The 15,517-nt window shown below is 39.6% G+C and overlaps 1 protein-coding gene across 12 annotated transcripts in view; it reads left to right on the forward strand.

The window, feature by feature from the left end:
- The first annotated feature begins 260 nt into the window (after positions 1–260).
- ARID1B (AT-rich interaction domain 1B) overlaps positions 261–15,517 on the forward strand; it is a 404,857-nt gene continuing 389,600 nt past the window's right edge. For 7 of the 12 annotated variants that reach the window (XM_073337737.1, XM_073337740.1, XM_073337738.1 and 4 more), the window contains exon 1: positions 261–2,429. In XM_073337737.1, coding sequence (XP_073193838.1) covers positions 705–2,429 — 1,725 coding nt within the window. In that variant the 5' untranslated portion in view covers positions 261–704. The remainder of the gene's footprint in view (positions 2,430–15,517) is intronic. The other 5 variants (XM_073337744.1, XM_073337742.1, XM_073337746.1 and 2 more) reach the window with 1 other exon arrangement.

Here is a 15,517-nt window from a genome sequence, read left to right on the forward strand (position 1 = left end):
CATCAGCTTAATATTCCATTGTCTATGGAAGACTAGATTTGCAAGGGAGTGACTGAAGGGTTGTCTCCATCTCTAACCACTACGATTCTTGAGGGGCAAAAAATACGAAAGGGGAGAGTGCATCCTTTTGCATTAGCAGAAGCAGCTGCCCTGGTTCGGGGCTGTTGAAGGTTGTAATGTGCGTCTCTCTCTGACTCCCTCAGTGTGCCACCGCTAAAGCTGAGCAGGAGGAGGAGGGGAAAATCCAGTCCGGGTTTTCCAAGTGTACAGGAGTAATCAGAGAGAAGTGGATAATAGTTGTTAGAGCTCGCTCTCTCTCTCATGCCATGCTGGGCCAGATAGGCTCAGTCAGACGTGTATTTTACCCATATCCGGGTTAGAGAGGAAAAGAAAAAAAAGTTTCATTTAAACCTGAACAAAAAACTTTCAACATGAAATCACACAACAGGAACAGGCACAGACCGTAAGGCATTCTTACCATTTCTAATCTCAATCACGGACTTGGGGAGGGGAATTTTTATAATTTTTTTGTGTGTAGAATGATCAGGAGGGGTTGCTGTTTATTCAAATAAGTTTATCCCCCCCGTTTCTCTTTTTGCCCCTCTCCCTTTCTGTGCCCCTCCCCCCCGTTTCGCTTTTATTTTATTTTATTTTATTTTTGAGGGTGGGTGTTGGATTTTTTCTTTCGGACTGGCAATGTTGCAATGATCATGGCCGCGCAAGTAGCAGCGGCTCCAGCGGGTGCGAAGAACAACAAGGGCAAAACCCCGAGTTTGCCGGGCAACTTGAGCCAGGATCTCAGCTCGGGGGGAGCAGCAGCCGCCGCAGCCGCTGGGGGACCTGGACCGGGCTCCATGCTGGGGGTCGGAGATGGGACCAACAGCAGCAGCCTGAATAATGTAGATCACCATCTCCTGCACCACCATAATGAACTGAACATGGCCAATAATGCAACTTCTGCTGCTGCCACCGGTAATAACAACAACAACGCTAACACCAGCAGTAGCTGCAGCTCCTCTTCGGAGTCGGCTCTGAAAGAAGGTGGAAGCTCATCGGGGTTACCGTCTTCTTCTTCTTCTTCCTCCTCCTCCAACCCGGGCTCGGCCATGGAGACGGGGCTGCTCCCCAACCACAAACTGAAAAACGTTGGAGGCGATCACCCTGCTGCACCTCCCCACCACCACCATGCCCACCACCCTCATCACCATGCCCACCACCACCATGCCCACCACCAGCACCACCACCACCATGCACTACAGCAGCAACTAAATCAATTCCAGCAGCAGCAGCCGCCGCCTCAGCACCATCCGATGCAGAATAACAACAGCCTCGGCGGCGGCGGCGGCAACAACAACAACGGCGGTGGCGGCGCTGCTCAGCCCAGTGCAGACATGGAGCAGCAGCAACATGGAGGAAAAGACAGTGTTTTGGGAAATCAGGCCGAGCCCCCGCCGCCGCCGCAGCAAATGCTGAATAAAGGGGGCGAGGAGGAAGAGCTGCCCAGCAAAATGGGAGAGCAGATCGGCGGCCGCTACGATCACCCCAGCTTGGGACCTTTGGGCGGGCAGCAGCAGCAGCAGCCCCAAAGCGCTGGGAGCGGCAGCGGCAATAGTAGCCTCGGCGGCGGGAGCGGGGGAGGGGGAGGCGGCGGCGGCCCCTCCGCGGTGGGTGTCTCGGAGTTTAACAGCTATTACGGCAACCCTGCTCCTGCCAGCAGCGCTACAGCGAGCCGAGCCGGGCCTTGCTTTGATCAACATGGCGGACAACAAAGCCCCGGGATGGGGCTGATGCACCCCACGGCGGCCCCCAACAGCATGGACCCCCTGCAGAACTCCCACGAGGGTTACCCCAACAGCCAGTACAACCACTACCCTGGCTACGGCCGGGCCGGCGGCGCCGCAGCGGGCGGAGCAGGAGCGGCGGCGGCGGTGGTAGCAGCCGCGGCTGCAGCAGGAGCTGGAGGAGGCGGCTATGGGGGCTCGTCCTCTGGCTACGGGGTGCTGAGCTCCCCCCGGCAGCAGGGCAGCAGCATGATGATGGGCCCAGGTGGAGGGGCCAGCCTTGGCAAGGCTGCTGCGACTTCTGGGGCTGGAGGCTTTCAGAGATTTTCCGGGCAGAACCAGCACCCGTCCGGGGCCACCCCTACCTTGAACCAGCTGCTCACTTCCCCCAGCCCCATGATGAGGAGCTATGGCAGCAGCTACCCTGATTACAGCAACCCCAGTGCCCCACCACAGCAGCAGCCACAACCCCAGGCAGCGGCGGCAGCCCCAGGAAGCCAGCAGGCAGCAGCGGGCATGGGCATGGGCATGGGCAAAGACATGGGCTCCCAGTATGGATCTGCAAACCCAGCCTGGGCAGCAGCACAACAAAGAGCTCATCCAGCTATGAGCCCTGGAAGCACTGGTCAGACCATCAGCAGAACCCAGGTAACCACCAGAAACCCCCCTCCCCTTATATAGTTTAACTGTGTGTCTGGAGCCTAGTTTCTCTCCAATTTACTTTTTCCCCCTGGGCCATCTGAACTACTTGCTGCCTCCATAACAGGGTTTGGTAAGGCGCAGTGTCCGACTGATTAGATTGGAGGTTTCCGACAGACGGTTTCACTGTACAAAATTACACTATTCGGTTACACAATTGAACAGCATAAAGTTTTCCTCCAGTTTGAAATAGAGATTTGGAGATACAAGGCCCCGAGGAAAAGCAGTTTGGGGTGAGGATAGCTGCTTTTTTAGCTACACTGTCAGATTCTGGAAAATAACGTTGACTGCCCCTCTGTTAGAATGTTTATAGGCAGAGCAGATAACTTTAATACCTTTTTAGCAAAGTAGTTTTATTGCCGATGAAGATATTGTGGTGAAATCCAGCAAAAATGCAGTCAGGTTGCTTTTGCTATTTGAAGTGTGAGGGCCATAATCATGAACATTCATTTAATAGGCATGGAGGTGCCTTAGATATCTCATTCTTGCATATTTGCCCCAGACATCCAGACGAGAATGAGATGTAAATAAGGGTTGTGTTTAAAGTGAATATGATACACACATATTATTATTCCCATTTTGAAATAATTCATACTTTGATGAAGAGACTGGAAGAGTCCTTTATTTAAATAAACAGATCCAGATATTGAGAGCTCTGCTTGTTTTGACTAATCTACACATCCCTGATAAATTAAATCCAATAAATTACAAATCGATATCAGATCATGGTTGGATTATGTTTATGCAGATAGCTTGTTTGCCATCATCAAAGTTATAGGGGTTGGTTAGGAAATGGTCTGAACTCCACATTTCTTGCTAGCGGTCTGAGCCTAAACAGTGACTTGATCTCCTTTGCAAGGTTTGGAATTTGAATTGTGGAGGTAAACTGGCTGTAATAGTCTCCAGACAGCTGCCTCTGAGTTGACATCTAATCTGCCATCTGATTGGCTCCTCTCTCACCATTGGGCATTTAGCACTGCTGATGTAAATAGAAGTGCTGAGCAGTACAGTCACAAAAATTCTTGCCACAAATAATAACTGAGCAGTATCGCTCGCAGATGCAAAAGTTAAACATTGTTAGAAGAAGCTGAAACAATGAGCAACCATATTTATACAGTGGAGGGTTCATGTGCCTCAACAAAAATTATGCTTGTGAACAGTATAGTGAAAAACCAGTGGCATCTTATTTATTTTTTTAATTCGGTTGTTAGGTGATGGTTTTTCTGGGTGTTGATTTTAGATTTAATATGCCTTCATTTTTATAGCAAATCAGACTTGCAGACAAAAATATAATAGCATGGCTTGGATGAGGATTCAGTAATTTCAAGTGGTATTTATTTGAATCTTTATGCCTCTTACTAAACATATTTTAATGTAAAAATGTGCTAGTTACGAAAGGAAACTAGATATTTTTGTGATTTAATCTTAATTTAAAGATCATCCTATGTTCTCAGTTTATTTTGGTGTCTAACATTTACAGTGGTCATAGCCCTGTGTTTGTAGGTTGGGTTTTTTCATTTATTTGTGGCACCCTATATATGAACATATAGAGCATATTATAAAAAGGGAGAAGAAGCCATTCAAACTATCAGTGATTTTTATATCACTGTTATGAATCCAGATACTTTAAAAAAATCTGTTTTACATTTGAATTGTTGGGGGGGAAAGATATATCAGGAAAAATATTTAATTATTTTTGTATACAAATACATAATGAGCTTATGCTTGAATTCTCCATAGGAAAATAAACTGTTTAAAAATGAGTGATAATGCTTTCAAGTTTTGTGGGGTTCCTTCTCCCTCCACAAGATTTTGTTTTTAATAACTGTTAAGTCTTTTAATAGGTTTTAAGAATTAGGACTAATAGAAATTAGTACAGGTGTATGCTTTTAGCGACACTAATCTGTTGTTATATTTTACTGTAAAAGAAATTTTAAAATGAGCATGTCCTAGAGCAGATATTGGTTTTTGTAGTGAATGATGGACTGACCTTAATAATGTGAACCTTGGACAGAATGAAAATGTTTGTCTTTTGTCTACAGACCATTACTGCAGTGTTTTACTTCCTATTTTGTTTTTTTCCTTGCTATTTCAGATGGGGAAATAAGAATTTCATGAATGTTATTTTTTTCCCTTTTTTAATTTGGACTGGTAAAAGGGTCATAAGGAACCATAAAATAATGAAGCTTCATATGCATAACCTTTCACAGTTAATTAAACATGATTTGCATTGTGAGCTTGCTTTTAAACATAGGTAGTTTAAAATTTACAGCTTTAAAAGCTAGGAGACAATGTATTACGACAGATGTTGGCACATGTTACTTCTGAGTGTGGTATTTTTTTTTTTTTATGGCAGGAATTGTACAAGATTTTTTTTTTATTGTATTTGAGACTAAATTAATTATGTCTTCAGTATGACCCTTGTTAATACTTTTTTATATTTATGGGTCTATGTCTTGTTCCACAGTTACACAGGGTTTGTTTCATTTTGGTGTTATATGATTTACATATAAGACATAGTGTACCAAGGTACTGTCCTTTGATATTTCCTATAATGTTTGTAATAAAGAGAAGTCATTCATCAGTAATATTTTTGTTCCTTTTTAATTACAGTTTTACTGTTTGTATCATCTGGCCTGATATTAAAGAAAATTTGCTGGTTTGATTTTTTTTTTTAAAGGAAAATAGATTATACTGAGTAGAAAATAATTATTTTAGTTGCTGGTACAGATATTTCTTTGTATATATCTTTCATTCTTTTGGTACCTTATTTCAGTGGGTTTAGAAATTGTACATTTTTTTTAATAAGTGAGAAATAGAACCTTTCTTGTAGCATTTGAATGTAGTGTTTCTTTGATTTTTTTTTAAATACTCTGCTGCATATATGTGTACACTACTAATATGTGTGAGTGTCACTATGCTAATGATGATTTGACTCTAAACATACATAAACTATTGCTCTGTGAACAATGGGCTACAATACCTGAAGCGGCATGATGAGGACATTATTGCCTATAGGAAGGTACTTTTCTTGGTGTCCAGGGCAATAGATTCCCACTATGAGCTGAAATGTCCGCCTGTCTAACCTATTAAATCATTTAAGGAAATTTTGCTTCTGCTTCATTTAATCTACTTGCCTGAAACAGAGATGAGATATGCAGCTTGAAGAGCAGGCCTCTCATTGCAGAAGAAGGGAAGAAGCACAAATATTAAAAGCTACTGGATACTGTTAATGCAAAATTAATTGGTTATGAATAATAAGTTCTATGGTATCACAGTTAAGGGGGAGTGATGAAATCTTATAAGCCATTTGTTTAATTATTGACCAGTTTATTGACAGTATAACTCAAATTTGTAGTTATATGACCCTATTTATTCTATATTTTGAGTTTCATTCCGGGGTGTATGTGTGTGTGAGAGAGAGGAGAGACACACACACACAAGTTCTGCACTCGCTTTCTCTCTGTGTGTCTATATAAAAATGTGTGTGTGTTTGGAGAGAGAGAGAACTTGGCCTTTTCAGTATTATCTGGGTTGCACTTAATATTTACCAGTTGTTAGGAAAAAATCAATTCAGTGGAACAGCTGATTTGTTTTTTTGAAAATTAATAGTTTCTCTTTCTATGGGAATTATTTTTCCCATAAACTCAGAATGGGCCTGAGTCTGCAGCTCTTCTTATGCCAGTTGCATTGCCTTTAAAGGGGAGTGTTGTCTGAGTAAGAACTGCAGGATTGGCTCCTTTGTCTGGGGGCTGCTAGACAACTGTGAGTATGGTGCATAGATTCTCAGTACATTAATGGGAGAATAGACTTCCTTTCTGCCTGTCTGTTTATTCGCAAACAGTTTGCTGTTATACATTCTCTACCTAGAAATAGCAGAGAGCAGTAGTGTGAATTAGTAGCATCTTTTTGTACTGTGATTATATATTTGACACTTAGTAGTTTGGTGTTCGCTTATTGGTTTCTGTAGTGGTCATTACGCTTGCAAATTGAAGAACAAGACTCTGTGTATGAGGTATGATAAATAAAAGTGGTGCATACCTTTATACTATATTACCTCCTCCTTCACATTAGACTTGTACAACTGAATAGTCAATTAATGTGTTTCTGGCATTTTGATCCAAGTCTGTGGGAAGGAAAGCTAATATGTTTATACTGTTGATGTATTTTTATTCCTGGATGCATATATAATTAATTTTTTTGAGATTGCCAACTGGACTGATTGTTGATGGTCAAACATAGGTTACCTGACATTCTCATTTGAAATACGTTTTTAAAAAAGTAAGTTAAAACTAGATTAGTTCTGATGACTAAAATAAGTTTGAATGATAATTGAAAGTTCTATTTTTCTTTCTTTTGCTATTGTACCTGCAGAGCATATAAAATCAAGTATGGGTATCCTGAAATTCTCACCAGTAATATTTTAAGTCACGGTATTTTATTTATACTTTAGTCCACATAACTGTCCTCAGCGTGTTAGGACATGGGTACAGTCTTGCATTTCAATATCTTTTTAAAATGTGCCATTTATCAGGAGGCTTTAAAGATTCTCTGTGGATATGTAAAGCAGTGTTACTACACTCACTGTGCATGCATGCTCAAGGCTTGGGGATTTCAGCTCCCAGTAGTATTTAGATGTGGTAAGCTAACTTGCCAGAATATATTTCAGCATTGTGGTTTTTACAATATTAAGATTTGGGGAGAGGGGTAATTTACATAGTACTAAATAATTTTTTTGGTAGGATTGGGTGAGGCTGTAAATGAATTAAAACTTAAATTGCCAATGTACCTTGGTGGTTTTCAAATTTATTTTGAAAACTGATCTAAAATAAAGTGGGTATCAAGCTTCAGTGTGGTGTGTCTTCATAGACATTATTCAGGCAATAGGAAAAGAAAATGACTTCATGTCTGTATAGTCATCTTGAATTCTAAATAATGCGTGTACATCAGTTATCTGTCTTGCACTGTTTTATGATTATGCCCTTACTGATGTCTGTGCAAAACCTTAGCAAAACCTGAGGGCAAAATCTGAGGAAATTTGGGTTGAACAGGTGTATCCTGAGGGCTTAGTTTGGACTATAGAACTTCCATTCTGATGATGTAAAAAGCTGAAAGAATCCTGAATATCTTTCATAGTTCACGGTGAGTTTATGGTAAATAAATTGTAAGCTGAACAAACTTGATACAGAAATCAGTGAGAGATAGTGTACATGGTTCCCCATAATGCCATCTTGCAAGTTACTTTTTAGAGTAAAATCACACTTTTAATTGATGCTACATGTGCTCTAACTTGGAGTTTGATGAAAAGCCTGACACACACAGCTTTATGTCCCAGACAATATATGTATTTTCAAAGGGAGGGTTTTATTTAATGAGGATATACAAGAAAATCTTGAAGCACCTAACTACATCCACAGCCATCTCATTTTTTTAGGATGAGATGCAGATGATTCTATGAGTTTTCCTTTTCCCCCCCCCCCGCCCCGTCTACCTTCAACTCTAGCTTTAGAGGTGCCAGCTTTTTGTATATCCCAATCACAGTTATTGTATCTTCTTTAAGCAGCCTCCTTCACATGGGAGCTTCACTTATCTTAGGAACACAGCACCTTAGGCACCTTTCCGTCCAACAAACTTCATATCTTCTGTTTAAAGATCCTTGGTCATCTGCAGATGTTTAGAAAAGTGTGAAGCCATCTTGCACCGAGTCATTGTCTAGGAGACAGTGTACAAGAGTTTTACCTTTACATCTTCATTAAAATTCTTGTTAAATCTTTGTTTGGCATCTTTGTGCTCTGGAAATGCCAGCTATTTTATCCAATAGCAAACCCAGAGATAATAGCAGCAGTGAAGCTACTACTAAGTTTCTGTACAGAAAATCTAATCTGTGATATGAATTTAGTTCTTGGTTCCCCAAATATTCGAGAGGACCTGTATTCAGTGCAGAGTTATCAGCATTTGGTGTACCCTTCATGTAGCATCTTGCACTTAAAGCATAGTGGTTTTGGCAGCAGCTGTTAGTTAATGAAGATTGAATGCCTATAGAAGGATGCAACCCATTTACCACTTTCCGTTCTCTCTAATTTGGGCATTACTGGTCAGATAAACTTTTGCTTCTGGACTTGGTAAGCAGGGTTTTGAGCACAGAAATTAATTGCTGCCCTTTTTTTCTGCTTCCCTGTCTCTGCCTAGTAGAGTAATAGTCCATTTCCCTTAATCATTGTGTACAGGATTTTTTTTTTTCTGAGAACTGTGTTAGAATTGCATTTAAGGACCTTCCTATGCAAAAGCATATCTATCGTATTGGGAGATTGTATTATTATATACTTTTGCTTGTGAACATAAGTATTAGAACAATTATATACTTGTTGTTGAATCAATCTAATTGCCCTGTAAAGTCCAGGGCAGTAGCCCATTTTGATTACACAACTAAACTAAAACACTATTTGGTCCCATCTTAAACAAGACTGAATTATATTATGAGACAGAAGGGATTGGATTGTTACAACAATTATAGACTGGGCTGTGCAGAAAGGCCCTTTAAACACAGTTCTGATATGGTTCTTGGTGTAAGGAGATAAGGAAAATCGGGTTAGAAAAACCCTGCAAGCGACCACCATTTTAAAACATGGGGCTATGTTACTACAGTTCCAGTCCCGATGTGGACATAGCCAATTCATTGTTGGCATAAATCAGTGCAATCCCCATTGACGTTAGTGGAATAGTGCTGATTTACACGAATAGTGAATTTGGCCATTTTGAATAAGTTCTGTAGCTTTAGAAAGATGGTATTAAATAGAGATGGAGTCAGGAATCCTGAATTCTGTTGCAACTCTCCACTGACTGTCTTAGGAGAATTGGTTTAACATCAGTGTGCCTCAGTTGCGCCAGATATAAAAAGATAATATGTAGTTGCTTTTGTGAAGTGCTTTGAGTTCCTTGAATAAAAGGTGCTATTTAAATGTAAAATATTATTCAGTTGTATATTAGCTTAATCCAACCAGCCAGTTGTCATATTTTGCAACAAGAGAAAGAAGATGGGTTGGGGACTGGACTCTCTTTCCTTTCTTGGAAAGGATCTGGGACCAGTTGTTCGACATAAATTGATTGTATTAGTTGATTAGATTGTCAGATTAATTTATTTGTAAGTGAGGTACTGAAACATCAGGTCTGAAATTTTCTTTCAAAAAAAAGACTTGAGTTGTAGTACCTAAATTGCATTTTTTTTAAGGTAAAAAATAGAGATAAAGAGGTTTGTTTTGACAGCGTTTAAGGAATTTTCTGGTTTTATTTGAAACTTCTTGATTCAAATGGAAATATGGATGGAGCTGTGTATTTCATGTGTAACAATTTGTATTGTGAACATTTGGGTCTTCTTTGTTTATATAAAATACTAAGTACTGAGGCTTTAGTTTACCTTCAATCAAGGTTGTTTGCAGAAAATAATTCTCCTGCTTTTCTGATCCTACTCACTACTCCTTACTTAAGCAAAGCTCTGAGTAAAAAATAGGTAGTATAGATCCTTTTACAGTGTTTTTAAATTTTTTTATTTTCAATGTGTTTGGTGGAGATAAATAATTCTGCCTCTATGGCAGTCTCAAATACAAAATTACTTTGCATAACTTGTGAAAAATAAATAAATTTGGCACTGGAGTAGAGCAAACTTTAGTAGAGTATTAGCAATGAAAAATTAATTTTGCTTGCCAGATTTAATTTAATTTTATAGTTCTTCTAATAAATGAAAAGATGCAGTAGCTTTCTGTGGCATAAATAGTTTCTTGCTTTCCTATGTTTGGTGGAGATGAAATCCGCTGGTAATATATTTAATAGTTAATAGTCATTTGGCTGTAAAGGTTTGTTATATGTAACGTTAAAATGTTTTTTTTTACCTGGCTTCAGGAATTTGTATCCTAAAATAATGCTAAATACAATTCATATTTTTTCACAAGTAGGTAATGTAGCCAAAGAAAGTAGGCTGGAATCTGGAGTTGATTCCAAATTTGGTATTTTGTACTGTGCATAAAAGTTTCACACGTGAAGCAAAGTAGTTAGTTTGTATGGCATCACATGATCAAAATATTTTCCTCCTCACTGCTGCCAGAAGCTATCTATTGCTTTTCAACAATTTCACTTGTTGGGCACCACGCCAAGATGTTTAAGACAGCCCCTTACGTGAACTGTTCCATTCTTAACCTCTTTGACTGAAGTGCCATGACCTTCACATATGTAGATTAGCCATGTGCTCTGTGAATTGAAACTTGCTGCCTCAGGAAGAAAGGGTTTTTCTTTTTATTCCTCAGGGAATTTGACAGCCATTCATCCCTGACCTGGGCAGAGGTAATGCAAGGAAATTGGATTCAAATGGAATGCATATAGATAACACACAGAGGCAGTATATACAGACAAGCAGCTTTCTTACCTTGTAGAGAATGGAATAATTCAGTGGTACAGATAAACTGCTGATTTAGATGCTATGAAAAACAAGTGTAAAGAGTGGTTTCGGAGGAGCAGCCGTGTTAGTCTGTATCCGCAAAAAGAAAAGGAGGACTTGTGGCACCGTAGAGACTAACAAATTTATTTGAGCATCAGCTTTTGTGAGCTACAGCGAGATAAGTTTGGGGAATATTTTGTTTATTTTGAGTGATAATTCTTGACCGTATATTGCTTAGCTGCATCCCCTAACAAGATTTTCTTTTATAACCTTTTACTACTAATAATTTGAAGCATGTTCCCCCCCTTTAACATTCTATGCAGAATCTGATTTTAAGTGTTAGAAAATCATGCAACTTTGAGTATTTTAAAGATTTTTTTTAAAGGATCTTTTAATTTTTAAATTATAAAAGCATTAATTTCCACATGTAAAAAATAGGATAGTCTATTACCAATGAAGAGATATGTATGCAATCACTTTATCTTAAGAATCATTTTCTCTGTCTGCTTTAAAACATGAAATTAATGTGTGTTGTATAATTTGTGATCTCAGCCTCATGCATGGTGTAAATTAAATTTCTGTTAATCAGCCAGAGCTGGTACTGCACAATAGAGATCTCTAGGATTTTGGCTGATTGTACACATATAGCTCAAATATATTTTACCGCAAAATGTAAATATAGTGAAATATTTTTATACAAAAATTTACTTTGTGGTGTTTTTAATAGTATATTCCTATTTTGCCTGGCTAATAAAGCCCATAACCAGATTTCAAAGTAAAAGTTCTGGAGGGGTCCTGGTCCAAGACTAGGACTTGTAGGTGCTATAGTAATGCAGATAATAAATAATATAAATAGCAACTACAGTAATTGAGGTCCAATCATAGTGAAAAAGAAAACACTTCAAATAATTCAGAAGAAAATCTCCCAATTTAATGTAGTATTTCCTCTGAAGAGAAGTGGTTGGTCATGGCAGAGAGCAGTCTGTTGCTGAGCCTGTCCGTGTTGTAGGAGTGGTTTCATTCAGTTCCTAGAGTACTGGCATAGATGGATTTAGGATTTAAAATTAATGTCCAGAGACAATTCTCCAAATAAACCAAGATCTGGGGGCCACTAGGGCCTCTCTCCCTTAGAGTGTTTTTTTGTGAATTCTGGTGAATATCAGAATATTTGTTTGGTAAACATCTTAATTCAGGGTCCCAAACAATTTTATGTTTAGATAAGTATTCTTTTTTGTAGTGCAGTAATACCTAGGAACTGCAGCCATGGACAAAGACCCCCATTGTTTTAGGTCTTGCCTAATCATGTAACAAGAAGACAGTCCCTCTCCTGAAGAGCTCAGAAGTTTGGAGTCATATCCAAACTAATGAGCTACTCTCTTGTTCCCTGTGACTGATCCATCTCCATATCTCTGAAGATTCTTCTTACCTAGAGCTCTTTACTTATAGGGGGAAGAAATCATTTGGTGTGTTCAAGAAAAGGTTTTGTATCCATTTACCTCTTTGGCAGTTTCCAGGAACACTGCTATCTGCCGGCCTTGCTGTGGGTTGGGTTGGCTCAAGCCTTCTCCCCTGTTACATTTCCCTTTCCAGGGAGTGAGAGATTTAATTTGCTGATTGTCTTTATCTGTCTCTTTCCTTTCCTTCCCAAGGTCATGCTGTTTTTCTCCCTTCTGAGAGTTATTTTTCATCCCCCTTTGTCTTTTCTAATTGTATGTCTCTGCATTTCTGACCCCATTTCTTTCTTCTCCCCTCCCCCTTGAAATTAATGGGAACGGTGAGTCCCTTCTCATACTCCAAATTCATGATCCCAGCCTTCATATCTTTGCAGTGTTAGGTTAGGTGGCCACCCCTACTCAGCCCTGCTATTGCAGAATTAGGCAAGGATGGTCTAATGAGGCTGTATGTCCAAGAAGAATATGGCTTGTGAATGTTCCCTGAACCCCTTCCTGCCTCTGACCTGCCTTTGGCTATGCTCTTCTGTACTACAGGGCAATCAGCAGGAGCACAAAAGTGGCTGAGGCACAGAATTATTTTTTTGAAGCAGAGCATTTACCACCTAGCCTCTTGTATAACCCAATATAACCATTTCTAGTGGTGGGAGGTCTTAATTACATGTCAGAAAAATCCTCAGACAGCAGGAGTCATAGTCTTTGACGTTTCATTGTGGCAGGTTTTTAAAAACGTAAATGGCCTCAGCCCATATGGGTCTGTTGGTACATCTGGGCTTCTAGGGCTACTTCTGTGCCCTGTACTGGCTATGACAGAGTGGGGATCAGAGCATTAATTGAATGTTCTTCAGGACGTGATATGGAACAGGTGGTATAATACAAATAGTTATCTGTGGATGATGGAGAAGAGAAACTTTACAGAAGTAATTATCTGTGAAAGTATGAGTGGGATTAAGACTTTGAGAAGACAAACAATGGAATAGAGAGAGAAGAAGAAGAAAGGGAAAAAAAGGCAACAAGAGGAGAGTGAAACAAAAAGCAAGGAGAAATAGATGTAGACATGAGATTGGTGTCAGGGAAAAATGAGGGGTTTTTTGGTCATCTTTAGGATCTCTCTCCTGCTGAGTGGACGACATGCAGGATCTGGCCTTGCTCTTAAAATCAGACAGTGTGATCAAAATATTGCCCATGTTAATTTCTGTTTTCAGAGGGATACTGTATCTTTTCCCCCTTCCTCCTCTTATTTTGTGCTAGCATTAATTTTTTTTTCTTCCTCAGTTATGGCTGAGAGCCAGTTTCTTTGAGTTTTATTTCCAGTAAGCTTTATTTTTGTAATGGGGTTGACTTTCCAAATATTATGGAGTCCCTGTTGATCTCAAAATGCTCAGTGGACAGACATTGTTTGGGTACACCTTTTGGTCTGAGGTCTCTAGTCATACCTCGCTTATCTTTTTTGTTAGTTGTAAATAATACAATTCTGGACTCTTCATCATATTTAGTATTTATCATTTTCATCACTTCATTGGAGTCCTCCTGAAAAGGAGGAAGAGTAGAAGGCGGGACCTCAAAGTGGGGCAGTCTGTGATGTTGCAATACATGGCTTAATGAAATCTAGCCTTTTGTGTTTCTATATTTTGGCATTTAATCTTTCTTGAAATCTGTAGGCCAAGGTGACATTGCTATAGACTAGCAAAGTTGCCCCCAAACAAGGTGCCAAAGGTGGGAAAACAAAGCTAAAATTCTCTTTCCAGAAATTAGGATACACATCCTCTCTGATGCCTGCCACACTGTCTCTATCCCTCACCTCTTTTTAAATCCTTTCTATTTCTCAAACTGTCATTCCCTACCTAGCAGCCTGTAGCATGTGTTGGCTGTCACTTTCAGATTCAGTGCTTGAGAATACGTAAGGAATCTTGAACGTATTTGAGTTTTTTTTAGCTCACTATTCAGACATTCAGCAGAAGATCTAGCTGTCTCTTTTACAGAGCAGGCAGTTTTTTTGGGCTCCCAAGGTTCAGAGATTGAGCTCATGGTAGTAAACCTTTTAGTGACAGGAGGTCAGCAAGGAAGGACCTGAATCAAATGAATGTCCTCCATCCCTAACCAGTGTAAAATATTTATTTGTGAACAGTAGCAAAATACTATTAAACTAATTTGAAATATGTGCACTTTGTGTGGTATCAAGCTAGAATCCGTCAGAGGAAAGACTGCTTTTGTGGGACAAGATGGATGAAGTAATACCTTTCATTGGACCAACTTCTGTTGCTGAAAGAGACAAGCTTCCGTGCTACACAGAGCTCTTCTTCAGTGTTTATGGGTTTTTGTTTAGTTTAGATAAATGTTAATTTTTCATTTCTATGTGGCCTTTTGCCGCAATATCTGGGTACTCAATAATAATACTTTGCACTGCTATAGCTCCTTGCATCCAAGACTCTAAAAGCACTTTACAAACATTAATGGGTCTAACCTCTCAACACTGCTGTGTGGAAGGGGGTTGTTATCCCCATTTAACAGATGAGAAGGCAAGATCCTGAGCATCCAGAACTCCCATTTGCTTCACTGGACTTGCAGGTCTCCGTGCCTTTGAAAATCAGGCTCCAAATGACTTATCCAAGGCTCACGCAGTATGTGATAGAGTTGGCAAGAGAACCCAAATCTCAGTCACCGTTCACAAGGCCAACCTTCCTTCCAACAATATCTTATTAAAAAATTGAAATTTATGGTTATTTTTAAATAGCTGAAAGATAACTCTTCAAGCTTGCAAGGAAACTGGAAAAAAAATTCTCCCCTCCTTTTTGTAATATCCACTCAAACATACCTTCTACAATTTTTTCCTCCTGTTTTAAATTTTTAAAATTTCCTTTTAACAGTGATAACCGTACTTTCGTATTTTAAAATACAGAACACCACAAGATACATACCTGTAGCTTTGAAAACCCTGGGCTGAGGTTTCTGATGTATTTACTTCTGAATTTGTGTACATAAAATTTGCACATGCAAATGCAAGATTTAAACTTGCAAATGGTGACAGAAAAATGCGTTTCATATCACTTGCTATGTAATTCATCATTCACTTTTCATGCACTGTTTGTTGGCCCACTCTTATTGGCCCTAACAAACCACTTTCAGGGGCATTAGAGAAATAATCCAAATAACCAAAT

This window comes from Lepidochelys kempii, chromosome 3 (genome assembly GCF_965140265.1).
Source record: "Lepidochelys kempii isolate rLepKem1 chromosome 3, rLepKem1.hap2, whole genome shotgun sequence".
NCBI classification, from domain to species: Eukaryota; Metazoa; Chordata; order Testudines; family Cheloniidae; genus Lepidochelys; species Lepidochelys kempii.